At 41.4% G+C, this 27867-nt stretch overlaps 1 protein-coding gene and 1 long non-coding RNA gene across 7 annotated transcripts in view; one reads left to right on the top strand and one right to left on the bottom strand.

Annotated features, from left to right (window-relative positions):
- The window catches only part of LOC119782303, a 30730-nt gene extending 29711 nt beyond the window's left edge, over nt 1–1019 (bottom strand). The window contains exon 1 of the long non-coding RNA XR_005280655.1: nt 358–1019. This is a non-coding gene — a long non-coding RNA (uncharacterized LOC119782303). The remainder of the gene's footprint in view (nt 1–357) is intronic.
- LOC119782302 (transducin-like enhancer protein 3-B) lies at nt 560–27867 on the top strand. Of its 6 annotated transcripts, none has more exons than XM_038283208.1 (21): nt 560–1022; nt 1466–1692; nt 2051–2151; nt 2394–2457; nt 3875–3919; nt 10743–10805; nt 11809–11883; nt 16091–16292; nt 16791–16849; nt 18914–19036; nt 19234–19284; nt 19681–19836; nt 20816–20951; nt 21062–21237; nt 21589–21665; nt 21766–22015; nt 22740–22987; nt 23665–23812; nt 23909–24059; nt 25658–25734; nt 26492–27867. In XM_038283208.1, the coding sequence occupies exons 2-21, from the start codon at nt 1669–1671 to the stop codon at nt 26597–26599; spliced, it is 2334 nt and encodes a 777-aa protein (XP_038139136.1). In that variant the 5' UTR covers nt 560–1022; nt 1466–1668; the 3' UTR covers nt 26600–27867. The 6 variants fall into 6 exon arrangements, with proteins under 6 accessions (XP_038139136.1, XP_038139138.1, XP_038139135.1 ...); XM_038283210.1 differs by having other exon boundaries at nt 16088–16292; nt 16833–16849; XM_038283207.1 differs by having other exon boundaries at nt 16088–16292.

Genomic DNA, 27867 nt, shown 5'->3' with positions numbered 1-27867 from the left:
CAATTCAAGTCACTAAAAGGACGCTCTACTGTAGATAAAATATATTCTGTGCGCTATGAGGCGTTAATGAATTTCTGTTTATTCATGTTCCTTGTTTGATATCCAGATGAGACTATTTTGCTTAGAATATCTGCATCTTATGAATTGAAAGTATGGCCTCCATGCTCTGCTATCTACACATATTTCAAGGAAACGCTGCCTTTATTGTATGTTTCTATATAGATTCGTATTTTAAATAAAATGTTTCCATCGGGTGACGTTCATACCACAGACACGTGCTTGGGCGAGCAAAGTTTAACAGATGTCGATGGCATTTTGCTTTGCCTGGCTGAAATGGACGGACACATAAATTATTACCTTTGTTTTGAACAAGTTGTTTGGACGTTCAGAATGTCACTTCGCATCCAAAATGGCGTCCGTGTGAGGTCACATTGTTTGTCCAATCAAAACCACTGTTTTGCTGAAACCCCACGTGGGGGTTAGCGCTCGGTGATTGGTCACCCGTTCTACGCTCCGCCGAAGACTCTGATTGGTTGGTCGTCGGCCCTCTCTCAGCAGTGAGGTCCTCGTGTCAGTGCACAGTCTGTGTGTGGTACAGCGCGCGGCGGAGGAACTGGGTACCCAACGGCAGGCTGGCGGTGAATTTCACAACGCTCGATATTTTAACACAAAAATAACTGCTCCAGCCGACAGTCCATTCTGCCCGGAGTTACTGGAGAACTGGCGCACCGCTGCAGGATCTAACTGCCTGGTTTTTGAAGTTGTCTGCGGTCGAGGACACGTCCTAACCGAGGGGTTTCCAGCGTCCGAACGGACGGACGGAGCGACGCTCTCCGCCTCTGAATCGCGGGCTTTAAAGGACCCTGAAGGGTGGGCGAACAAAAAGAAAAAGAAAAAAAACAAGAAACGAGGAAAGACTATTTTTTTACTTTTCAGTGACGGAGGGAGGTCGATAACATTCCGTTGTGTGTGGATATTATTTCTTACCTGTGCAGAGGAGGGAGGAATCATTCGAGACAAAGGTAAAAAAAAAACGGCTACATGAAGGGAGCCGCTAACAAGGCGAGATGTGGCTTTTATGGGAGCAGACTTCTTGCTTTCTTTCACAACGCACTAGATATATACATATTTTCCTCATTATGGAGCCTTTTCAGTACATTTACAGGAAAAGCGAAGTGAGTATATTCAAAACTAAGACTTAAGGATTCATCTGTTGTTCTTTGAAAATGTAACGCATTGTTTTTTTTTTCCCGTTTTACCTCCTGTGATCATACTAAGATGATTAGTAAAGGGAATATCACGATTTAGAGTAAATATTTAATAATAATAATCCCGAGAAGAAGAAATAAACACTTTATTTGGATGTTTTTTTACGTAACAGTGTGCTCGGTTAGGTCAGTCAGGTTAAATTCTTGTGGCTTTGTTTATTTGATCCTCAGCTGTGCTTCGTTTTCTGTTTGTTTAGGTACAAAGCAAGGCCGGGAAGGTGACACATCCACAGACTGGAGTCTGAAAGTGCGCCTCTTAGCTGAGAAAGGCTTTGTCCACCGCCATCCTGCATATACAGGGGAGGGGGTGGCGGTGATTTTTCTATTTTACTGCACCTTCTCTGATACTTACGGCAAAAAAGAGAATAAAAAACATCGATTTGTGTAAAAAAAACTCGACATGTATCCACAAGGCCGGCATCCGGTAAGTAGCTTCTCTTTGCCACTGCTTGTACATTGATGCAAATCAATCACCTCTTTAAGAAAATATATCTAAATCACCTGGGAATTGAGCTGTAGATCTACACCTTCCTATTCGGGGCCTTGTTTGGGCAGAGATGCTCATCAGCATCATTTAAAATGTTCAATTTGGAGGCTATTTGTGACTACAGTAATCATGTAATAGCACTGTGGATGGGTTTAAGTGGCTTACCTGAGTAAAAGCAGCCCTTTCTTCTGCTTATTGAGGCACAGGCATGAGGACAAAACAGGAAAAAGTGGGTTTGCCATCATCAGAGATCCACTGATGATGTTTATACCTTCCATTCTTCACTTTTTTTCAGGCACCTCACCAACCAGGGCAGCCTGGCTTCAAGTTCACCGTAGCAGAGTCCTGCGATAGGATCAAAGACGAATTTCAATTCCTGCAGGCGCAGTACCACAGGTAATGGCTAACTGACTGTAAACAGCTCTGGCTTCCTGGAAACAATAGGAAGAGGAAGCTGCTACTGGTTGCTCCATTATTGTAGCCCCATGCAGCAAAACTGACACTTATGGCAAAATAACATTGACACTGCTTTCTCACATTTGCTGTAGTTCTGTTTGATGATTGTGATGGTTGTCTTTCAGGGCCCTTGTCACTTAGTTGCATATAGTTGAATTGTTTTTTTTGTGTGTGTTCTTTAGTCTTAAAGTTGAGTACGACAAACTGGCCAATGAAAAGACAGAAATGCAGCGCCACTATGTCATGGTAAGTGTACTAATTGTATGCTCTGATTCAGATTTAATACCGTACCCTCCCATTTGCCTCAGGTGAAAAGTCACAGGTGGTGCAGCCTAGTTGTTTTTTCCGAGATCTCCTTTGGTTGTTGACTCACAGTTGTTTTCATTGGACGAGGAGGTGCGGGGTGGGGGTTAACAGAGGGGCAGCTGAAATTCTAGACGGGGTCAAATGTCCAGCTATTGATTGTAGGGTGTGACGACCCCCTCCCTTCCCATCTGTGTCCCTGTGGGCTCCCCGCTTTGTGACCATCCAAAACCACCATCCACTCTAAAACACCTAACATGATCCAAAGGAAGTGAAGGGCTCCTCTGCTGGCTTGGGGCATGAATCAGTGGGTTTCCTGTGTGTGTTCGTCTTATAGTTTTATTATAGTAACCTCTTCAAAGTGAAACAAGTGTCACAACCACAGCTTTCTCACACTGGGGAAGAGTCTGAAGCTGTTCAGACTTGCTGGTAACATGTTTTCCATTTGATCTGATGTCAAGTGGACAGCTCTAAGTACATATGTTACAACCACATGTGTCCCTGTGGACCACTTTGGACTTGTTTTCATTATTTCCCCTATGGTTTAAACTTCTAAGCCAAGATTTACAATTTTTTCTTTGTCAGCCAAAACCTGAACCTATCATTTGGTTTAATCCGTCTATAATTACAGCATAATTTTAATCAGAGATGATCGCCCTGCTAAATAGGTGACAATGAATTTAGAAGAAAATAGAAATATATATTTGATGCATTCTCTTTTTGGTATTTTATAGTGCATTTACATTTTTATCTTATCTTATGGTAAATGCTAAACTTTGCTCATTTCAATAGGTCATTTGTCCCAGAAGTTCAGAATTTGCAAAAGGGGGACAAAAACAGAGTTTTGTAAACATGACTCGACTCAAATGTTCTGCCAACACAAGCATCTGTCTCCCTACAGACTGTAAAGGTTTCACTTTGAGTTATTCATAGACCCGAGTCTTAAATAAATAAGACTGACATGATTATGCTATAGCTTGGATATGGTTAGTTTGGTGATTTGCAGTCGCATCATTTTTTATTTTTTTGGGCCTTTGAAGTCATAGGTGGTGGTTGTGTGTCAAGACAGCTCACTCAAATGAAACCAGCCCACTGCTGCTGTGGCAGTGAAAAATACACCAAAGTTGTCAGTTTTTTCTTTTTTTTTTTGTCAAAGTCAGTCTGCTTATTTCTGCTCACTTCCTCTCATCTGCTTACATGTTAGTATGTGCAGAGGTAACATTCTTCTATTTATTTTTTTCCTCACCAAAGTTAAACATGTTAAATATGCCATTATATGTACAGATGAATATAGTATCTGCTCTTTAGTAAGAGTTTTTCTTCAATGCTGTTTTTGATGTTATCTCTGTTCATTTTACAGTACTATGAGATGTCCTATGGACTCAACATTGAGATGCACAAACAGGTATGTAGCCACATCAGATATGCTTTATTTACATCCAAAACAATTTTGTTTTTTTCTCCCCTAGTGTTTGAGGAGCATAAACACAGGCATACAAGCATGTCTGACCTTAGTTCCTGCCCTTATCTCTAAATGCTTTTCAGAGGCGCACACATACAGGCTTCCTGTTGTAAAAATGCTGACAGGTTAAACAACACTAAAGGCGCACCGTGCGATTGGGCGGTTGATAAGATTAAAGTGAAGTATTTGGCAGACAAACCGACAGTGCATGCTTTTAAGTGGCTCGTCCTAAGTTAGTGTTTTTGCGCAAATGCATATCTGCATTCCCATTGCACAGGAATTTGAAATTTAATGAGGAGGCACCTCCCAAACCACTCCACAGAAGAACTGGTATAACATCCAACTTGTTTTCTACCAGTAGATTGAGAATAAATAGAAATAATTGGAGAACATTTTCAGTGTCACAACCTGAGCATTTGATCTCTCATGTTCCTGACTTTGAAGACAGCAACACAGAGTTTTTAGCTTTTGAGGAGCCTTAGAGAATTACACAAACAATGGTATATATCACTGACTCATTTTGATGGCTCACTGGAATTCATAACGTACAACCCTGTACCTGAAACTGCCCTGGAGCTCCCAGGAGTTGAGAAACCACACTCAATAACTTTGGTTTGCAGCTCTGTGGTATCACGCAAGAAATGTGCTCAGGGTTTAACTGCCACAAACCGCTGCCCTAAGTGGATAAGAGTTTTAATGTATCTACTTTGATCAAAGTAAAGATTTTCCTTTTTTTATGGAAGAGAAAGGAATGCATTTTTTTCCCCCGAAAACTGATACAGTGGCATGTGATTGGAAAGATGGGAGTCCATAATGGAGAAAACAGTACTGCAGTGTTTTTGGTTGAACCATGAAACCAAGAAGCTGTTAGAACAAGAGGCCACTGAACAGACTTGTACTTTCTATAGGGAACACCTAAGAGAAATGGCAAACTTAAGAGATGATAAATTGGTTTTACTTTTAGGCTTTATTTGAAACTCATCAACTTTCTTGTTCTTACATATGTTAAGTTGCTCTTCCTGGCTTTGGTCGTTTTTTATTTATGTGCGTGTTTACGAAGATGAGATAACTCTGATTCAGCATTAACTTAACAGTGGAGGTTGCAGGTGTGTGGACACTGGACAAATGTAAGTCAGTGAAGTTGCATCAGAAAATATGTTTACCTTTCCAGCACTTGGTCCATTCATATAAAATGCACGCACACACACATTAGTATGTTAATACAGATGAATAGTTTATTGCAGTGGTTGCTCTTATTAAAGTGGCCTTTATTTTAACTCTTTTTAGGGGAGGGAGAAGGAAGTGTGTTCTCCAGTGCTTAATGAGCTAACTGTTCAGTTTTAGCCTTATCCATCATGTCTCAAAAGCCAATTTATTCACCTCAGTCTCACTTCAGATCATCTAGTAGATACAACTATAATGTGAAATTGTCTGGCTAGTTTGTGTAAAGGCTAATTTATGCTTCTGATGCATAGCCTCTGCAACAGTCAAATCTCTGTGCGCGACCACGCCCTCTGCTCAGAGGTTCTGCAATGGCCATTGTGAACCTAAAAAAAATCCTGACTACGCGTCGGACGGTCTAAATCCGTGCGGACCTCAAGTGGAAGTGGGCAGACAAAAAGCAGCTGTGATTGGCCCTTGGTATGCCTTTCCAGCTGTCTGTGTGGTCGTCCTTCTCAATTCTGTGCCGGGGCCCGCCATTTTTAAAAATCGAGCAACAACTACACTGGACAACTACGACGAAAGGTTAATCGAGGAGGTTCACTCAGAACCTGTTCCCCTTCAATGTCTAGCAACTCTAGATCCATCTCCATGACCGTGATACCTTGCAGATGCGCCATTGTTGTTTTGGAAGATAAACACTCACGCCAGCGCCGCCAAAGTTCTCGTGACTATCTGCCGAAGTTCTTGTGAGTACTTGAATAGGCTCCCCCTTGTGCTTTGGCGGGAAACTGCTGTGTGTCCCTAGAAATTCCAGACAGACTGTGCAGAAGCATAGCAGCAAACCTGGTTTGCAACCAGACCCAAGCGACATTTGATGTGTGCAGTTGCAGAAGTCTAATCTTCCCTTAAAGCTTAGACCAAACTTCTAAAGTTTTTTACTTGTCTACAACATACTGTGGTTTTGTCGTGCATCTCTAAATGGAGCCCAGGAGTCAAACGGATGGAAGTGAATCACCTAAGGCAGTAGATTGTGTGTTATGGTGATGGAGGATGCAGGCAGGCATTTTTAAAGCGAGGTGTCTTTGAGCTGGAAATCAAAAGTATAAACATTGCTATGTTTGCTGTGGTGTAATAGATAACCTTTATGTGTGTTAGGACTACTGATCGCATATCTCCTTTTGGAACCGCAAATCTGAAATAAAAGTTGTTCTTTGAAGTGTGATATACTTCATGTAAATAAATATATTTTTTCTTGACCTATTTAAAGGGGTCATTTTATTTTTAAATTGTTTCAAACCTCATCTCTTTAATTTGCACTTTTTTTTGTTTCCCCAGATTTTTCTCTTTTTTTTTTTTTTTGTCTCTTCTTTGTGCCCTCATGTTTTATCATTGCTTCCTCCTCCGCCCAAGTGAAGGGATATGAATGATGGCTCTTGTGTCATTAGCTGTATAATATGATGTATGAGAGTGGCAAAAGGAGAGATGAAGAATGGTGGGGTGGAGGCTTCATGGCCATGAGATCCAGAAGGTTAATGTCATCAGTGGAAGGGTAGCCCGGTTGGAGGAGCAGCACACTTCTCAATTCATCTGCCGTTGAAGTTTGATTTGGCACTGGGTGTGCTAACTAGATGTGTTTCTTTATTATTAAGAAGCTAAACTTTGCCAGACCCCCATCCTTTTTTGGGACTGTTTCCGTGAGGCACTTATCAGCAGGTAGAAGTGATATGTGGTTGGAGTTAAGCCTAGCCGTGGACAAAATGAGTGGGAAGAATAATCTGCAGAATAGGCGTTCCGGGGTAAATGGGTTAATCGACTTGTCCCGTGCATCTCTTTTGTTTGTCAATAAGCCCAGTGGAGAGCTCTCTGAATAATTTATGGCTCCTTCCACCCTCCTTCCTTTCTTTTCCCTTCTCCCATCCCTGCTGAACAAGTGTTTGTGATGACATCAGCGAGAGGTAAACAAACGGCCCCTAGCTGTCCCTGTTATTCATATGAAAGACTGCAGGCTGGATTATTAGAAACAGCTACTTCGCTTTTGTTGAAAATTTATATTGGTGTGAAGAAAAAAAGAAATTATAAATTCCCTTTGTTACTCAATAAATCTGGATCAAAACAAGGGACTTGTGCATAAACACACAAATCTAGAAAAATCCCACCATGGAAACACCGTGTCTACATACACAAACATACAGTAATTGAGGTTCCTGCACACAGTTTCCTCTATGCTGCTGCTGCTGCTGCTGCTGAGCCGAGCGGTTGTCATGAAAGGGATGTGTGTGTGTTGCTGCCAGGAGGTAATTTGTTTTGACAGTGTCTCTTATGATGGCAAAAAAGTGCAGGGTGGAGGTAATCACCCCTGCTTGCTGTCAATAAGTGATTTTAATTAGCGGAGCTCATTAGGCTGCCTCAGCTACATGCCCTGCTGACTGTGGTGTAGGTGAGGAGGGGGGTTGCTTTGTTTCCGACTGCCTCTGCTCCCTGTCCGTCTGATTGTTTATCCCAATCAATCTTTCTTTTATTTTAATCTCAGCTTCTTCTTTGCTTTTCCCAAGCAGCGCAAAAAAAAAATGTATGCGATTCAAAGAGAAGTGATCCAATAGGTCCATATTAGATGTATACATGTTGCCACTCAACTTTTGTTTGACTTTAGCGAGCTGTTTCTATGAATGTGCCGTGTTTATCCTGCTCCTCACTTGTTGAATGAGTGAAGGAAAGGGGAGAGAGCGTTATCTAGAAGGATCATGTCTGTTTCCTGAAGGAAGAGGGCGGGGGGGAGGCGAAACAGAGGGAAGGAGAAACGGAGCTTGTGCAAATGAATAATTTATGGTGGATTCCTGGAATTGTTTCCCAAGGTGATGATGGTCGATCCGTCTCAAAGCCAAAACAAACGAAGTAGGAGAACACACACCCACCCACACTCGGGGGAGTTTGATGAGGTTACTCAGGGTTGTGAGACATGCTTTATTTTGATAGCCAGGCTGGAGAAGTTGGTAAAGTTACACCATTATTGTTTGGGTTTCTGTTTCCTAATTGGCTGCTGTTAGGATTCAACACGTTTAGCTCACAGAATTCAAACAGAAGATTTGTCAAAATGATGACTTTAGCTTTCATGAAGAATGTTGTAATCTGTCACAAACGCTTCCCTACAGAAAGGAACCTTGTTTCTTTTTTTCTTTTCTTTGTATAGTTTCCAACTAAACTGACATGCACATGCAAGATGTTCCTCATGCATTTGTAATGAACTATGTACCTCTAAGTGGCTCTTTCTTCCCCTTGGCCTGGCTGTAAAGATAATTCCCAAACAGCCATCTCTGCCTCCTCATCTTATGCCACTTGTTTTCCTCGCCAATTGAATCCTCGTCAGAGACTCTGCTCTCCACTCGGGGGCTAATGCCTGGAGCGACAAACAGCCAAACGGCTTTCAACGCACCATTGACAGAGGGATGTGATGGAGAGAGGGCGAGCCTCTCCAAGCTCTGCTGCTTGGAGACAACTCTGAGTACCTGTAATTGTGGAGCTGCAGAGAAAAGCTTCTGGTGGCTCAGAGGCCTGTTTCCCGCGGCTTTAAGTGACTATAAACTGCTGCTGAAAGCTCTGTAAAATATGGTTATTAAAAAAAAAAAAAAAAAGATGTCCTGTTTTGAGTTCTGTAAGCCAAAGCGGGTGTTACCTGCCTTTTCATGTTTGACGGTCAGCAATTTGTCCTGACACATTTATCCTCATTGAGTGAACAGTGAGGATAAACCCCAGGGCTTGAAGCACTTTTACAGCTGACATGTTAAACACTTTCTATTTTTTTTTCTTCCTCAGATTAACTTTGGATTAAAATTCACTGGAGGTCAAATGTTTTTATAATCTTTAGCTTTTAAAAAGGAGCCCAGTTTGATTAGTTTTTTTTTTTTACTTGTTGGTACTCTAGGTCAGCTGAACATTTTCTATTGAGCTTGATGTTGTGATAAATTCAACAAAAGACAAAAGTGCACCTGAATTCCACGAATGTTTTTTTGCCTCCAATAGTGGTCCTGAAGTGGCGATTTGCTACGAAGCAAATGGATGCCTTTCTCTGTGACTGAGTGCTTGCAAAGCAGTTGCTCTAATAGGAGAGTGTATCAGCATACAGCTGTTTCTACAAGCCCTGTGCTGCTTCCCCCTGCAGCCATTTCCACTGCAACACACTCACCCTGCCTGTGTCATTGTATACAGCCCCCACTAATGATGATTCTTTATGAGTCCCCGAAGAGCCCCCCTCCCACCCCTTCTCCATGTCAGCTCACCCCCAGTGTAGCCCCCACCCTCCCTCCCCGCCTCCACATTCCCAGTTATCCCTCATTAATTTCCCGTGCCGATCAGATCGACAGGCCGAAAATTCAATTTAATGACCTGCCTCTGTGCTGCTCCTAATATGATTTTACAGGCTGTTCTGGTCAGAGCCCCAGCCCAATTTACATAATGATAAGCCCTGCCAGATAGCGTTGCCCCAGCAACTGAAGAGGGGAAGATGAGAGGAAGAGAAAGGAGGGAGGGAGAGAGGAGAGATTAGCATGAAGGGGTGTGAAGAAGCTTTTGGAGGATGTGGGAGAAGAGAAAGCACAGTCCGTTTGAGGTCAAACAGGGGTTGTGAGATAAATCCTGACAGGACAGCAGAGGTCTGCCCCCCTCCCTCCCTCTTTTCTCCCCTTCTTTCCCTGCCCCCTGAAACTGAAGGGGGTGACAGAGGTTTTCCAGAAAGCTCCTGGCACCTCCCGTCTCCCCCCCTCCACTTTTCACATTCAAACAAGGTTAAGGACTAAATGAGAGGAATGCGGCAGCGAACAAAATGGCGGGAAGGACCTCTCCAACCCACACACACCTGCTGGGCCTCCACCCCTAATCTCTCAGAATCAATTAGTTCACCTCCCCTGGTCCAGTCAAACCACATTACCTTAGTGTCAAATCAGGGGATTTCTCTCCTCCATTCATCACCACTTTGCATGCCCTTCTCTGCGCTTTCATTCCGCTTCCCACTTTTGTCTTCCTCCTCTGCTCCTCACCCTCCTCGACTCGACGGAAAGTGCAGAATTTAAAAGGGGAAATTGGCTCGGGCAAAATGTCATGGGACCTCCGAGTGCAGCAGACAGGCAGCGCAGCATATCCATTTGCCCAAATGCAGCACTGTAAAGTGCATTATGTACATTGAGCCCCACAGTATCATCTTACTCTGCCGGCTAATATTATGTGGTCGATACCAGAGATGCCTCTGATAGATTGGGCTGGAGAGTTAACCTGTCTGCTTCAGCGTGCCCTCCCCCTCCTCTTTATGGACCGTAATTATGAAGTATGGACCTCATTAGGCTCGCTCCAGCTAGATGGTATTAGCATATTTCAGCCTCCTAATGAAATAAAGGCTTGAGCTTAATGGAAGCATTGGAGAGGGGGAAGTAAATTTGTTCTTGGGCGGTCCCAATTTAGTTAGAAATGCAATTTGGTTAGAAAATGCATGTTTTACCCTGATGGACGATGCAAACAGTTTAGTTTTATAGGTAATTAAACCGCCCAGTTCTTTGGTGCATGCAGTCCATTTTAAGCCTTTTCTCCTAATGTTTCCTTTTCTACTCTCCTGCAGACGGAAATTGCCAAACGTCTCAATGCAATTCTGGCTCAGATCATGCCGTTCTTGTCACAAGAGGTGAGTCTCTACCCTGCAGGATGCATGTTAAAGAAAACAATCCAAATACTCTTCTCACAAGCTGTGCATCAAGAAGTCAAAACACTAAATTGAAGCTGTTGATCAAAAGCTTAAATGAATGAGGGGGAAAGATTTATAATGTGAGATTCAACAACAGATTTAATATATCAGACTGGTCCAGTCAGATCTGTTCAGTTTTATATCTAAGGAAAACCAGCTGATTGCATCAACTTGTTCGACTCACACTGAACAGATCAAGTTATTGGTTACATTGTTGTTGTTTTTTTAACTGAATATTGCAGCAATAACTTTAGGACTAAATCACACATTGTTTCTCTTCTGTTATGATTATAAATTATAAATCGGTGCACATGTATGATCTGCTTGAATTGCCTCTGTAAAGTGCCTTGAGAGGACATGTGTTGTTAACTGACGCAATGTAAACAAACAGAATTGAAATGAATTTGGAAGTTGTTTGGCTAACGTTTTGTAATTAGGACCAAGCCTCAATAAAACAATTAAAAAGAACCAAAGTGATGATTTTTCTCTACTTTTTAATGTTTTTGTTTGTTTAAACTGATGCTTCTACAGATTCAGTAATACTGACATTGATGTGTTTTCTCATAACATCTCCATATGTTTGGTAAAATTGTGGTAAAACAAACCACATGTAATATATGAATAAAGACAACCTCTGTTGTGTATGGATATCAGAAAAAATCTGCTCCTAGTAAATAGAAAATTCATAACTTCTCTGGGTTTGTTTTTCAAAAACAATCATCCAGATAAAAAGTCTGAACAAAAGTCTTTTTGACCTGACTGTTCTGCAAGATTTCCCCTTTATTCTTTGGACCGTACCAAACACCCTGTATGAATGTCTATTACTGGTTTTAAGGACCCAATTAAGGACCTATTGTCCACCTTGAGAGGCAGCTGAATGTGTTGTTTTTAACAGACCTTTTCTCCATCATGTTTCTAATCCTCTCTTGTTTGTGTCCTGCAGCATCAACAGCAGGTGGCTCAAGCTGTTGAAAGAGCTAAGCAGGTGACAATGACTGAGCTGAATGCTATCATCGGGGTACGTGGACTTCCCAATCTGCCTCTGACTGTGTGTATACCCTCTTCTTCTTCTTTTATTTAACCAAAAAGCAGAGACAAAAAGCTGCATTCACAGAGGAGGACCAGCCCTCATATACTTATAGACCACTGAAATGTTGTCGATTAGATAAAGAAATCCTAAAAAGAAAAGACATCGGAGCAATACCTGCAGCCATGTTGCCACTAGTCCTTAGATATTTTCAAGTGTTTAACATTAGTTGTGCCATGGTCCCTTCTCCTGTGCAGACTTGTCTCTGTCTTCCGTGGTTTATTAGTTTTAGAATACACAATGTTTGCCATGATCTTCCAGTATGCTGTTCACAGCTGTAATTTCCCTGAATGCTGCTATGTTGACCTTTCCTCACACAGTGAGTCGTTCCAAAGTGAGCCTCTGCTCTGAAGCAGTGTTCCAGCTGGGATCAGATTATAGGGTTTCTCACATTTCACTTTACTCGCTCTTTAATTACTTTAAGGTTTCAGCCAAAAGGCCTACCTTCACCTCTGGACCAGAGAATCAGTGTGTTCAGGTCAGGACAAGCTTTAGGATCGCAGCAGAGAAAACAGCAGTGGGAACATTGCAGTTACTGAAAATAAAATGCTTGGGATTAAAGTTGAGGCTGTGAAGTATGGCCTAGTCTGTAGAACAACTGTTCACACTTGTTGAAACAGTCTCACAGCTGTAGGTCAAGTTTCATTTTTTTCTTTTTTTCCCCAAATGCAGGTTCATGATATTCCTCTAAATGAAACCCATGTAATATATCTAGTGTTATCATATTGGTTGCTAGCACTTAAGATGTGATCCTTTGTATTTAAAGTAAACACCTGTTTGCTAGAGCCTCAGTTCATCCTAAAAACATTCAAATAATACAGGAATGCATCTAAATGCATTTTCAATATTGTATTTTCAAGTACTTTGCAGCCAGGAGACTAAATTGAGAAAATCTCCTCCAAAGCTGGTAAAGACAGTTTCCACACAGGATTAATCAGCATCAGTTTAGTAGACTTGGAGGTTCTTTCTATGGTTTAAGTCATTTAAATAGTCTCACTAAGGTTGCGTTCGGGTTAAAATCTGGTTTGCTATCAAATAAAAACGAGCAGCCTGGCCTGTGTACTCCAAAGAAGAGACAGAGACGCTGTTGTGCGCTCCTCTCCACTGTTTTGCATAGTTTTTTAGCCCAAGGCAACACATGATTGAGTCTTATTTGACAAGTGTCAGAGGTGCTGGATGTTTTGCATGCTCCTGCCTTTATTTCCACGAGTCCAGCATTTAATTAGATCGTAGTTGGATGCTGGTTGACCTGCCAGCTACAGGTGGTGCGCTGCTTACAGTGTATCATGTAAATACTAATCTGTGGAGGACAGCACAAACCTTTACACCTGGCTGATTTTCATACCACTACAGCTCATTTGCCTACCGCAGTGTCCTTCTTTGCATGTTTTGTTTGGATATGTATATTCAGCATTACCTAAGTTTATTTTACTTGCTTATTTATAGATTTTTAGAAAGTAGTAAAGAGTGTGTTATAAATTGAATGAGTCTGGATATTTAACTCAATGAAACACGAATAAAATAATTTTTTACTTTATTTGTTAAAAAACATCAGATAGTCTGATAATGCAAATGACCAACAGGTTTATTACTGGTTTGGCTGAATCCCTTTAATCTATCACCAGCCGCTAACTTCTAGTTTCTGTTTAGTTGCCATGGCCTTTGTCTTTCATCCCTCTGTCCTATTTGTTGTTTTTAGAATATTTTGTGGTCTAATTGTTTTCGTTAGAGAAATTCTGATGAGCTGCAGAACTGTTGTAAGCCACAGTTGGTAATGCAGCGACTATTGCCAGACTTATCAAGCCAGTCCGCTGCCAGCTGGTTTGTGCTGGTTCTGTTGATGCTTGTTCCACCTGACAGTACCGTTCTGCGGGGAGCCAGTTTCGCCTAGTTAACTTTAATTGCCTGTTTCCAGTGGAAGTTGCCAAAGTTGCTGCAGCATTTCCACAAAATGGAAAAAAGATACGTGTGAAAGAGAGCGAGCTCTTTATCCATGAATATTGAATTGGAAGCAATTTATTTTCTGAAAATTTCCCCCCCTGCTCTTCTCTCTCTCTGCCCCTCATGACTTCCCTCCCTCGTCTCTCTTCTCCTCAGTCATAGCACGCTAATGAGGCTTCTTGATAATGATCCCTGCACGCTTTTCCTCATTAGGCACACTCAATAGGGACGTCCCTGCCTCAATCCCTCGCCCACTCTCTTTTATTCTCTTGTTATTTTTGTGATTCTGCCTCTCCTTCCTCGTCTCGTTCTGGCTGCCCTTTCCTTTTCCGTTTTTTCCCAAGAAACGGGCAGCTCAGCTCAACAGTGTAGAATCGATTATCAATGTTGGCCCTCATTTGCTTGCATCCATCTGACGATCCCAGGTCTAGCTTGACATAATAGGCCGGCTGAATAATGGCCAGCTGTTAAATAAACTTTAAATGTGGTAAGCCACCCTATATACATTGGTCTGCTTTCTCCATTTTGTATAATGAATGTATGGATCGGGTTATTGAAGTTCTATCTTGCAAGCAAAAGGCAATCTTTTTTTTCATCTCTCGCCATTTGAAGAGGCAGTTGATGGATGTGCTAAGTGTTATTTAACCTTGTTTTAAAGCACTTGCTTCCCTCTTGCCTGAGTGGCTATTTAACTCCTGTCTATCTACTCTCTTGGCTCTGACTGCCTCTCACAGACATTCATGGCCTCTTGGGAGATATGTGTGTGTTCTCCACCGTCTTCTCCTTAGTGGTATTTTGCTGAGGCGGGGCATGCTGGCTTGGTTTTCCGGAGTGTTGAAAGGATTCGAGGCTTTCAAGAGCAGACCTATTGATTTTTTTTTTTCTTTATTCTCATTCTATCCTTCTGATTGAAGCATTTTGGGACCGAGCATAACTGTTTGCTAGCCAAAGGGCATGAGATCTTCCATGAAAACAACCTGATGGAAGGTCATGCACCATAAGAAAAAACAATTAACAGTAGAAGAAGTCTGTGTTATGTGAGAACAAGACTTGAGGAAAAACCAGTCCTTTAGAATAAACAGAGTTGGTCACAATCCAAGTCCAGAAGGAGTCGTTGCTCATCTGGATTTGAAAAAGAAAAAAAAACAAATCTGAACTTGTCAGATTAGTTATCAAGCCGTAGTCCCGTTTCTTATCCATTCATTATGTGCAATTCTACATGCATTGTTTATGTTTTCTCTTTGCAGTGAAGATTTTAAAAAGCTTTTATATTGTGCCCCTTTCCTTAGACTGCGGTGTTTGGTGACCTTTCCACAGAAAAATATTCTGCAGATAGATATTTTTTCAACTTAGTTGCACAGCCACATTTCTTTATTTTAGATCATTGTAGGTTATGGGAAGTAACTATAGATAATTTTTATTGGTCAAAGCTATGAAATATCTCTCAGCAGAGAATTTTTTTATTATTATTTTTTTTATTATTGAATTGGTGGTTCGGGAAGAAAAATCATCGAAAGCACAAAATGAACAGATCATATTTACAAAATTGGGTACAGAAAAATTCCTTCATCTCAGATGTTGGACAAGTTGTAATTATTCCTGATGTTTAAATGTTTACAGATATCTCTCAAGTCCAAAAATGAAATATAGTTTCGGTTTAGTTATTTTAGATTTAGTTAGAGATCAGTGTGTTAGTATTTTACTCTACAGGTTTAAAGTCTTATAAAAGGCATCAGTTTGTTTTCTGTTTATAGTCATATAAATATTCTGTTATGATGTTTTGATATGTATTTATGTTTCTCTTAACTATCGACTGAACATTAAATACGGACCGAATGTGTTTGTTTTTTCTGTTTGGGGAAAATGTATCACACTGCTTCCTCATGCATAATTGAAGTTATGTTGTATAACTGCACAGCTGAGAACTAGAGGCAAAAAAAAAGGAAAATATCACATGTAGAGGTTTTAAAGTGCTCTATCAAACCCCCCCTCCCTCTGAGCGGAACAACTTTCTCTGAACACAGAGGGATCTGAAAACAGTCGTCCTATTGTTCATCAGGCAGCAGGTTCCACAGAGTGTCTCCAAAGGCAGCTTGGAGGCTCTGGGAGAGCGTGGTCACTCATGGAGGAGTCATTTCCCAGCTGACCCACTTGTCCTTTGTCTTGTCCGCTGTCTCTCTGCGTTTGTTTACAGCAGCAGCAGCTTCAGGCTCAGCACCTCTCTCACGCTGCCCACGGCCCCCCAGTTCAGCTGCCCCCTCACCCCTCAGGCCTGCAGCCGCCCGGCCTCCCCCCAGTGACAGGTGCTGGATCCGGTTTACTGGCTCTGGGCGCTCTTGGCAGCCAGGCCCACCTGCCTGTGAAGGATGAGAAGAACCACCACGACCTGGAGCACCGAGGTGAGGAGCACAGCCTGCCACACAAAACACCTGCAGCACTTTAATGGTGCTGACTAGAGCAGTTTATACCGGCTGAATATACTTTATCCAAGACACATAAGCTCTTGTTTTTCAACGCTGAATTATGCACAGAAATACTGAGAGGGAAAATCTTTACTTTTAGTGGATTTCCTTTACCTTATGTTCTGTTTTAATATGAAACTAGAGTCTACTTGTCATTTCTTCCTTTTATAAGCAATGAAACACTGTTTCATATGAGTGTTATAATTAATTGCTTTTGTTCTCCATAGTTTCAAAAAGTTGATTTAAAAGTAACTCTATATTTTTTATGATTAAATCCTCTTTAAAACAATTTTTCATTAGTAGGTTTTAACTACCTTGATCCCACAGAGCTGCATATATCAGTTCTCTGTGTGAATAAAGGAGCTGTATTGCTCTTTGATTGCAGTCTTCGTTAACCCCCCCGTACTAATTTGTACTTTGCTTTCCTCCCTCCTGGCCCCTCATCTTTTCACTCGCCACTGGCCATTCCTCTGAAAGAACGCGAGTCCAGCACGGTATGTTGACTCTACAACTCTCCATCTCCTGTGTGTGTGTCCTGACTTGGTCTGTGCCTAGCTCACTGTGTTTGGTCATTAGGTGTACTTTACATAGACCTAAGCTCACTGTTCAATAGACATTCAGGCTCTCTGTGTAAGAGCACACACATTTTTAGACTGGGGGATATGCACCGAATTTAAATGACTTCTGGCTAAATAAGCCGGTACCTTCTAATCCAGGTGGACAATGACTCTAATCACTGGACAAGGATTAGTACCCTGCTACCTTCTTTAACTTCAGCACAAATAAAGGTGACTTTGAATACCCTTTTCCTCCTTTATCACTATAGAGTACTGAGTGAGGAGTCAGTCATAGCCTATTGTTATTCCATATTCAATAAACATCATACTTCTTTGTTTATGTTGTGTTTTCTCCTGGTGTTCTTTTATCTTCCCATCCCCTTTTTCTCCCTTCCTCTGTCTTGTGTTGTCGCCATCTCTCCATCTCTTCTCATGTTAAAGTCCTTGTTTATTGGACAGGCTTAAAGCTCTCAGTTAGCTGAAGTGTAACGCTCCGTTGGATCTGCTCAAACAGATTAAGTTCCCATTGACTGGCCATCCTGAATGGGCTCACTCATGTCAAAAGGGAACCCTAACTCTTCCCCCGTCTCGTTTGGTGACAAGCGGCTGCAATACCACCTTACCTGATCCCTCAGCCAACCTCTCCTCCCTCTTTTTGTTCAGTGCGCAGCGATACACACACACACACACACACACAAAGTCTTCCTGTTCTGTTGTCTCAGGTCATCTGATACCACAGTTGAAGGGAAGTGCAGGGCTAAGCAATCTTAAGATTGTTAGGTCCCTAAGGCTCAGATAGAGACAGGCTGTAATGGTGTAGGAGATGGTGTTGCAGTGAACCAGAATGGTGGCCTTGTTTTGGCTGCGGCAGCTGAACATATTTCCCAAAAAAGAAGGCAGAAAAACGTACTGTAAGAAACCTTTAACAGCAATACATTATTTCTATCTCAGATAAAAATGTCTGCAGCTCAGGACTTCTTTTAATTAGAATCCTGACCTCAATATGAGCTTATGCCTACCCCACCTAAGCACTTGTTGCCTTTCAGTCTGATTGGCATTGCCACTCTACAAATGTGGACTACAAAAACCCAGTTTGCAGCTTTTGAGAAAAAACCAACCTGTCTGAGCGTTCCCACTAGTGGGGGAGAACTCATGGCTACTATGCTATGCTGTTATTCCCTGCCAAATTCCTTTTCTGCTTTAGTCTCTTCCTCCCTTCTTTTCATCACTAATTTTCTCGCTCTGGCTGTCAGGACCCTTCTCTGCAGGCAGCACACTTTGTCTCGCCATGTTGCTCTTGTCCTGAATTTCTCAATGGCCGTCTGTCCATCTGTCTTAATCTGATTTTTTTTATTTTATTTTTTTACGTCTGTTGGTTTTCTAGTTAGGACCTGCCTCAACACTTGTAATTTAAGATCTACAATATTGAGTCAGTGGTGTTTGTATATGTGTGTTAAGAAAGCAGCATAAGTTTGATTTAATATGATATGTTATACACTTGGCTTTGGCCTGGTTGCTGCTATAGTCAACAGCATTGTCAGGTTTTATGTAAAGTTGACGTTTTTCTCTCCAGTTTCACTGGTGACTATTCACCTTCCCAGTTAGTGTTTGAGTCCTTCAGTGTTTCTGTGGGTTTGTGGTTTTGCTCAGCTGCCTCGTCTGCTTCCTCCTTGCTCTGCTGCCTGGGCGGGAGCAACTGGGCTCAGCTTTCCAAGAATCCTCCCCCACCCCCTCTTTAATTCCCAGTCAGTCCAAAAGTATTGTGCAGTTTTCTTTAGTGCTAATATTAAAGCTGGCCTGCAAATAAAATAAAAAAAACTACACAAAATGACTGGATGTAAAAGTAAAGTTTTGTTGGTTTTCTGATGGTTATAATATTACAAATTCAATAATTCATCAAATTACCAACTTGAAATAAATCTGTCTGTGTAAATCATAATAAATGCTACGTTAACTCCATGGGAACTGTAGTCTGATGTGGGCCTTGTGTGTTTGTGGCAGAATAACTCGGTGTCACCTTCAGACAGCCTGCGGGTAGCGAGTGAGAAGCACCGCAGCTCTTCAGACTACAGCGTGGACTCAAAGAAACGAAAAGTGGATGACAAAGACAGCAACAGAGGATATGTGAGTGTTGGTTTGTTCATTGTTTGCTCTGAGGATTTTGTCCTTCTAAAAGCTATCCGTGAATTCAGACTCGTTCATAAAAGATAAAGCCTTTTTTACATTAGAAGCCAAATACTTTCTATGTTATTGTTTTCTATGTTTCCACTCATCTAGTTAATAATACATTCCTTGCCACTAATGTTTCTCTTTTATTTCAGGACAGTGACGGAGAGAAAAGTGACGACTTGGTGGTGGACGTGTCCAATGAGGTAAGCCGACGGTTTAGCTACTCCGTCACATTCTTCAGCAGGAAGGCTGCAAAGAAACCAAACACAGCTCTCCTTTGTCTGTTGAAGCCTCGACACCTTTCACTGTGTTGCCAGAACGTCTGTCATAATATTGGTTGTGTGCTTTGAGAGTGTTTACTCTGTGCAGTTCCTTTTGCCATTCATGCAGAATATAAGACAAAGAATACAAAGAGAAAAGGGTGTGACAGGTGAATGAAAAGTGCATACATGTGTGTGAGGGTGGGTATGAGCATACATGAGTATATTTATCTGTGTTTGCACATGAGGCCCCAGCTTGTTTGACCTGCATGTAAATGCCAGTGGCTTTCCTCCAGCCTATTTGCTCAGTCTTGCACTCTGTCTGGTTTAACTCCGTAGGATCCAGCCACCCCTCGAGTGAGCCCCGCCCACTCTCCTCCAGAAAACGGCCTGGATAAGCCACGAGGACTGAAGAAAGACGCTGCCCCCAACAGCCCTGCCTCTGTGGCCTCTTCGGGCAGCACGCCGTCATCTAAGGCGAAGGACCACACCCATGTGAGTTTACCAAGTTGATGAAATAGGGGGATGGGGCGGGGGGTTATGTTGGAGGTGATGAAGCCTGTACTGACAGTTTAAAGAGCATTTGTCAAATGAAGTGGGTGTGTTTCTGAAAGACTAATATGGAGGCTTAGGAGTTGGCTGCTGTGGAGGATTTAAAGGGAGCAAAGGGGTGGATGTCTTTTCAGGAAATCAAACCCTATGGCTCAGTTCTATCAATCTCCTTTATGGCTTAGCCAGTAAAGAGTCATTTCTCCACTGCTCTGAGGCTGTAAATAACCCAGAGTCTCTGCAGAGGGACACATGCTGTCGCTTGCTTTATCGTGTTATCTAATCTGCTTCTCTTCCATCCCTGAAATGCCTGTTGAATTTATTTATATTTCATATGTAACAGCAAATGTAAACAGAGCAGCTCACAGTTACTCTAATAAAAGTATAATAGACACAAATGTTGAGATTTTAAGAATTAAGTAAAATTTACATTAAAGTTAGCTTGAAATTTTACTGGTGATTATTATTAATGATCAACACAGCGAACATGTCACTGCCTCCTTCCTTCATTAGCATGTCAGCAGCTAAAGCTGCTCTTTTCTTTCTTAACTAGTTTGGGATTAATCGATGATTGTTTCGGCCTCTGCCTTGCATAAGGGTTTCCCAGGAAGTCCTCTCAAGCTTGGCTTCCAAGCAAAGGCTTATGCCCTTGCCCTGAAACACTGTCACACCCTCATAACCAAGCATGTGACAAAGTGCCCATGTTAGATTGGATCCAACATATGCCCATGTTAGATGTCAAGCTGTCCGCTCAGATTGTCCCTCTGGCTGGATTTTCCTGCCTTTCGGTAGCGTTTCACTCGCACAGGGGTTTTGAACGTTGGCAGTGGATCCAGTTTCATTAATATATCAGTCTTTGAGAGAGATTTTTTTTTCTTAAGGGGTTATACTAGATATTTGAGGCTGAAGAGTTTCTCTGTTACAGAACGACAAGTCGTCAACGCCGAGCCTGAAGTCCAACACACCTACACCGAGGAACGAGGCCCCCACACCAGGAACCAGCACCACACCGGGACTGAGGCCTTTATCTATGGGAAAACCTCCTGGCATGGAAGCATTAGGTGATTACAAAAAGACGAGTTTCATTAATTATTATGTTAGATTTAACAGAGCAGCAATTCTGTTCTGTTTTTCCTGTACCTTCTAAACGGGGTTTCCTTCTCACCGCCAGCTGCCCCGGCTCTCCGTACCCCGCTGTCTATTGCTGGTTCTTATGCCTCTCCGTTTGCCATGATGGGTCATCATGAAATGAACGGATCCCTGACCAGCCCCGGCGTGTATCCGGGTCTCATTTCACCACAGATGAGTGCTGCTGCCGCCGCCGCTGCCTATGGACGCTCGCCAATTGTGAGTGCAATACTTTTAAAATGTAGATTAGTTTTAGTTCAGACATTTGTATACTGAATGCAATAGAGTTCAGAGTCATCACACTAGTCGTCCTCCACATCTGTAATTTTTTAATAAAATATGTTTAGTTTCTGCAGAATTTGTTTTTTTGTTTCCTTGACTAATTACTCTTTTGACAGTGTTGGTGTTTTACTTTTTCGTCAGGCTTCTCTGTACAAAACAAAGCCAAATCTGCTTATTTCAAGGAATTTTCCTGAAAATTTTAGTCCAAATATTTGAGGTGTCTGTATCTAAATGTACCTGTTTGCTACTAGTTGAAATTAAAGTGCGGCTTTTGTTTGTGTCATCCAGGCGGGGTTTGACCCCCATCCTCACATGCGAGCTCCAGGCCTGCCAGCGAGCCTTACTTCCATTTCAGGAGGAAAACCGTGCGTGTTTGCATATTTTATTTCTGCTTTTTAGTATTTCTCCAGATTTTATCTTCTAACTTTACATCCATCGATCTTTTTTTTTTTTTTTTCTTCCCAGGGCGTACTCTTTTCATGTAAGTGCAGATGGACAGATGCAACCTGTGCCCTTCCCTCCAGACGCACTGATAGGACCCGGCATCCCACGCCACGCTCGTCAAATCAACACGCTGAGCCACGGGGAAGTTGTATGTGCCGTCACTATCAGCAACCCCACACGCCACGTCTACACCGGTGGAAAGGGGTGTGTGAAGATCTGGGACATCAGTCAACCAGGCAGCAAGAGCCCCGTGTCCCAACTTGACTGCCTGGTAATTGGATGTTTTTACATCTTAAGAATGAGGAGAGTTAGCCCTATGCTGAATTTATTTCAATGTGTTCAGCCATGAAGGAATCCCAACGTGCTAATGAGGTCTCAGAGTAATACATTAGGAGTTTTATTAAGTATTAAATGTAGCCTGACTCCCCATCCCACTACAGCTGTCCACAGATCCCAACAGATAAAGATGTGAATAATTCAGTAAAATGTCTCACTGCTGTGCTGAAATTATCCTTGGTGGAGGAGGGAAAAAAAACCCTGCTGAGTAATGACGTTCTGATTGGCCAACCCTGTCTGCCATTACGCAGCTCATTACTTTCTCCCAACTGCCTCCCGTTTCTCATTTCCACTCTGTCTCTTCATGCTGTTCGGCTCGTATGGCTTCCTACACCCTAAAGGTGTGTCCAGGGTGCCGTTTGGTTTTATAAAGCCATCAGGGGGCCATTTTAATTTGACCAATAGCTTCTACAATGCTGTTGATTTGTCTTTCTGCTCTCGTGGAGCTTGCAGCCCAAATGTCTTTTTGTCTCATTCAAGCCGACGTTTACATTTTCGCTAGTGTGAGTCAGCAGTTTCACCTGCTAAAGAAAATGTCAATGCAGAGAATTATCGGGTTTGTCTCGGTGGTTTAAGATGATTGACTTTGCTAATTTAATGCCTTTTACAAATTTATATTTAATATATTTCTTCTCTTTTTTTTTTTTTCATTTCTCCAGAACAGAGATAATTACATCCGCTCCTGCAAGCTGTTGCCCGATGGCCGCACCTTAATCGTTGGTGGCGAGGCCAGCACGTTGACCATCTGGGACCTGGCCTCACAGACACCCCGCATAAAAGCTGAGCTCACTTCCTCTGCTCCGGCCTGTTACGCTCTGGCCATCAGCCCTGATGCCAAGGTCTGCTTCTCCTGCTGCTCTGATGGAAACATCGCCGTGTGGGACCTCCATAACCAGACTCTTGTCAGGTCTGTCCTTCACTCCAGTAGCTCTGTTTTGGACATAAACCTGAAGCAAAACCAAACATTGCACACTGTTTTATTGTAAAGGTGCCAGGAAATTTTCATCAAATGTTTTTACAACTGATAAATCTTTTTTTATTTATTTTTTTATTTTCAAAATTAATTAAACATTTTTTATGATTTATTAATATTCCACTCGTCTAGCTTTTATCCTTTATCCATTAATAATCAGTTCTTGCTTTCATGCAATGTCTGTATTTAACAGGGAAAAAAGCCTTTACCTTCACTTAACATTTATTGACTGACTGAACTGAAAGTGTTTTGTCGAAAATGATACACTGAACAAAATCAAAATCTAGATAAGTAGTTTTTTTCTTAAAATAAGTGCATTTGTTCTTGGATTGAGGAGGTAAAAGAGACACTTTGCCAATGGAACAAGACAATTTAAACTTAAAATAAGAAAACACAATTGCGTTGTCTTATTTTAAGTGCATAATTATCTAATTATCTTATTTTAAGAGTAAAAATACTCATATACTCATTGGCAAACCATCTCATTTACCTACTCAAATTAAGGGTAAATACACTTAATATAAGACATTTTTACTTATTTGTAGATCATTTTTCCAGTGTAGTTCTGCTCTCCCCCAGATGCCCTGATTTGTTTCCATTCTTTATTCCAGGCAGTTCCAGGGCCACACCGACGGAGCCAGCTGTATCGATATTTCTCATGACGGGACCAAGCTGTGGACCGGAGGGCTCGACAACACAGTCCGCTCCTGGGATTTGAGGGAGGGCCGGCAGCTTCAGCAACATGACTTTACCTCACAGGTACCACTAAATATAGAGCATTTGGAGCAGCTGTTGCTGTGGTGATGCTCACTAGTTGTAAAACAAACTTGCTCTAAGGTTGGTTTGTTGTTTTAGATCTTCTCCCTGGGCTACTGTCCCACTGGGGAGTGGCTGGCTGTGGGAATGGAGAGCAGCAATGTGGAAGTACTTCACCACACCAAGCCAGACAAGTACCAGCTGCATCTACACGAAAGCTGTGTCCTTTCACTAAAGTTTGCCTACTGTGGTGAGTAACTTACAGAGGGCTTCCTTAAGCTCTGATCCATATTTGATTGATCCGAAGCAAACTGCTAGGCCTTCAAATAATTCATGGTTAAGAATTTAAGAAACTTTACACAGATCCTATACTGGTCTCTGTTTTTTTTAACCCTTGCCTTAAATGCAGAATTTAAAGTCATGAAATGATTTCTAATAATTAGTTGTTCATAATAGATCACCAATGAACAGGTAATCTGTTATGTTCACCAGTTTCTATATCACAAACGGCTTCAACTATAAGCAAGAAAGTTGTATATGTTTTGTCAGATTTCAGAGGGTAAATCTCATTTTTTAAAGATCCATTACAAATAATGAAAAAAAAAAAAAACAAATTCAGTATCTGAGGAAGTTTGAATATTTTCAAAATGTTTCAGCATATTCAGATATAGTTAAGTTTAAGCAAGGAAAAAAAACACTGCTTTTCAGATGCTTTTCAGGTAAATTTCTTTCACAATGGAGTGAACTGACAGGTACAAAGGCTGTGTTAGGGTCAGGTGTTGTGAAGATTCTCAGTCATGCAGGTCATGGTCAAGCTTGAGAAGTTCAGTTTAGGTGACTGGATGCAAAGTTTTCCGGAAGACGTCTCGCCTTTCATCCAAGAGGCTTCTTCAGTTCAGTTAGTTAGGAGTAAGGGTCACGATTAGGCTGTAGAACTCGCCTACAAATGAATGGAAGTCAATGGAAAGGGTGTGTTTGTGCACGTCTAAAACTCTATAAGAGTTTATTCTTTCCAACCTACATTCACAAATACTAAAAGACCATTGTCAATAGTGTTTGCATAACAGTTTGCCTCTATTTTAACTTAAAGATGGACTATCTGGAAAATAATTTTTTTTAGTTTACTTTTGTACTTTTATATACTACCTAGAGTCAAAGTGGATGAATCTTTAATATTCAAACCAAAGCTACTCAAAGTGCATATTTGCTACCTTAGAATCTCATTTTTCACCATCTAATACCCTCCAAGTGCCTTCTGATAATTCAATGATCCAACCTGTCACATGTTGCAGCATCATTGCGTCTCATTGCATTTACCTTTAAGCAGAATTAAAACGGACGCAAAAGATTTTGTAATTCTCTATTATCCTGAAGCTCTTAATCTCTTTATTTTACCCTTAATGAGCTGTAGATGCACCATTTTTCCGATACCAGTGGGCTGTTAGTGGTTTAAGTGCTCGTCACTCCCACTCATGTATGTAGGGCTATTGTTAAAAACAAATCTGATGATTGAGCAGCAAATTCAGCACTTTAGAAATGTTCTTTCATATTAATTCATTCCCAGAAATCAAGGAGCTGGTCCTCTTCTCCTTCACCGCAGAACTGATTCATTCAAATCAGTTCAGAGCTCTTGGTGTGGCTGATTAAATCAGCAGCCAGCCAGTGAGCTGGTTAATGAATCAGAGGGTTATTTGAATAATTAACCGGGTTAGAGCTGTGAGTCTCCTTCATTATGTTTTATGACTGTTGATGAGGTAATTCAAGGAGGAGGATGTTAGAACTGCTTACAGTTGCTTTGCTATGTGTGTGAGGACCCTTCAGTTAAAGGTGTCTCATCTTTGCCTGTAGGGAAATGGTTTGTGAGCACAGGGAAGGACAACCTGCTGAATGCATGGAGGACTCCTTATGGTGCCAGCATATTCCAGGTAATACAATACAAAGTGGGAAACCACATCATCAAACATATATGGGTTATTTCAAAATGAATTTAAAAATGGATTGTTTTTAATGATAATAACACTAATATCTGTATATAACTACATGAAAAATGTTAGATTATTTGCTTGTTTTAAGTCTGAAACAAACAGTACTAGAAGTATTTGAGACCAATGGTTGTGTTTGTCCCTCTTATTGACATGGTTAAAGGTAAAGTTTGTGTCAATAAAGGACGTTTTAAGGAAGTAGAATGGCTCAGAGGCTGTTTTTCTACTCAACTGGTTTGCTAAGTATTAGTTTAGCATTAGCATTAGCTGGCCTGACAACTGGCCACAGTGAGTTACATTTGCAGCCATCATTTTATTTTAATAAATTATAACAAAAACATAAAAGATGTTGTAACATAATTTAAAAAATGGCACTAACTTAGTTTATATTATCAGTATTTGAGACCAATGTGTTTGTCCCTCTTATTTACATGGTTAGAGGTAAAGTTTGTGTCAATAAACTAGCAATATGTGACATTTCAGTGACTGCTTGAAATGACCTTTAGGTTATAGTGATAATGTGTGAATTGACATAAATAAGACATTTAGTAGACGCGTAGAGATGATGGAGCACAGCTGCGCATCAGAATCTTAGTGAAAAGTCGCAGTTGTTTTGACTTACACAGAACGATAGACTGCACTCATCTAACTAGAAAGGGAAAAAAGGCATGTTTTGACTGTTGATCATGTTTCCCTGCAGTCAAAGGAGTCGTCCTCCGTCCTGAGCTGTGACATTTCTGCTGATGACAAATACATCGTGACAGGATCCGGGGACAAGAAGGCCACAGTCTACGAGGTCATCTACTGAAGAGATGAAGTTCCCATTCTGCTTCAGCACTTCTACTGAGATTATTTTCCTGGTTTATAACACGGGCTACGACAGACTGAAGCAAGCTACATTTTTCCCAAGCGGTTTTAGAAACCAGCTGCGCTGTTTGGCCTGTGGATATCTATACTGGAAGATTGTTTTTTTTTTTTTTTAAATCCCTTGTTTTTAGGGTTGTGCATTTTTGCAAGATCTGAAGTTTGTCTCCAAGGATTTTTCAGATTTGACCAAGGTGGAGCAGAGCTTCATTTCCGACAAACTGATTCCTCAAACGTGTACATTGTGTAAATATTGGATTAAATAAAAGACATTTTATATATTATAAAAGTATATATATTTTCATGTACTGGGTGAACTTGTGACCATTATTTTGGTCGCTCTCATCTGAATGAGCAAGCAGAACACAGACTGGAGCTTTTTAATTATTGCACCCTGACCGTTTCCTAAAAGCACACTGTAGGTGGATCTTTCCAGAAATCAAAACAGAAGAGCTTAAATCTCACAATGCTGAACATTACGTGGAGATTTAAAAAGAAAAGGCCTTACATCACATTGCTCTTAATGGACAAACTACGATCGGATTTCCGATTTGGGTGGAACCTCTACAGTACTGAGTGGAACGCTGATTCAGGAAAAAGAGCCGGATGTAAATTTAGTTTCTGTGTAAAAAGTGTACACGTGTCCCAATGTTCTGGTCTGTGTGTGCTTTCCCTGTTTGTGTTCGCCTGTGGCAGATGGAGGATGTTAAAGCTCAGTCTAACCCTTGGACCTCGGTTGGCAGCAGAAGCATTGCAACAGGCACAAACTGAATGACTCTGCGCTTTTTCTGACTCAATGTTATCCCCATTCTTTAGCTGCTCCACTGATTTCTATTGAAACTAAAACCCAGCAGTCCAGCCTGCTGCTGAAATCCCTGTGCCCTTTGTATCTTACCAATATTCCTGTTTGTTGGGCTGTGATGGAGAGGAAGGCAGATCGTACATGTTGGTCTGTCTTCACAGAAATGTTCAGTGCCTGTAAATGCTTTGGAGGATGAAGGGAAGCACACATGAAAACAGATACTGTAGTTGTCAAATGAAGCTGAGGGTAAATTCTTCTGGTTCGTTTTACTGTGCTTCTCATCCTGCCAGCATTTACAACTAAAGGGGCAAACCGCACCTCTGATTCACACCAAAGTATGTAGCAATTGCTGTCAGCACTGAAAACAAATGTACAGTTGTTAATGAATCAATAAAATGTTTTTTCTATAA

This window comes from Cyprinodon tularosa, unplaced genomic scaffold (assembly GCF_016077235.1).
Source record: "Cyprinodon tularosa strain WSP-4 unplaced genomic scaffold, ASM1607723v1 ctg191, whole genome shotgun sequence".
Lineage (NCBI taxonomy): Eukaryota > Metazoa > Chordata > Actinopteri > Cyprinodontiformes > Cyprinodontidae > Cyprinodon > Cyprinodon tularosa.
Note: the sequence above shows the minus strand (reverse complement) of the source record. Positions and strands in the feature narration are given on the sequence as shown.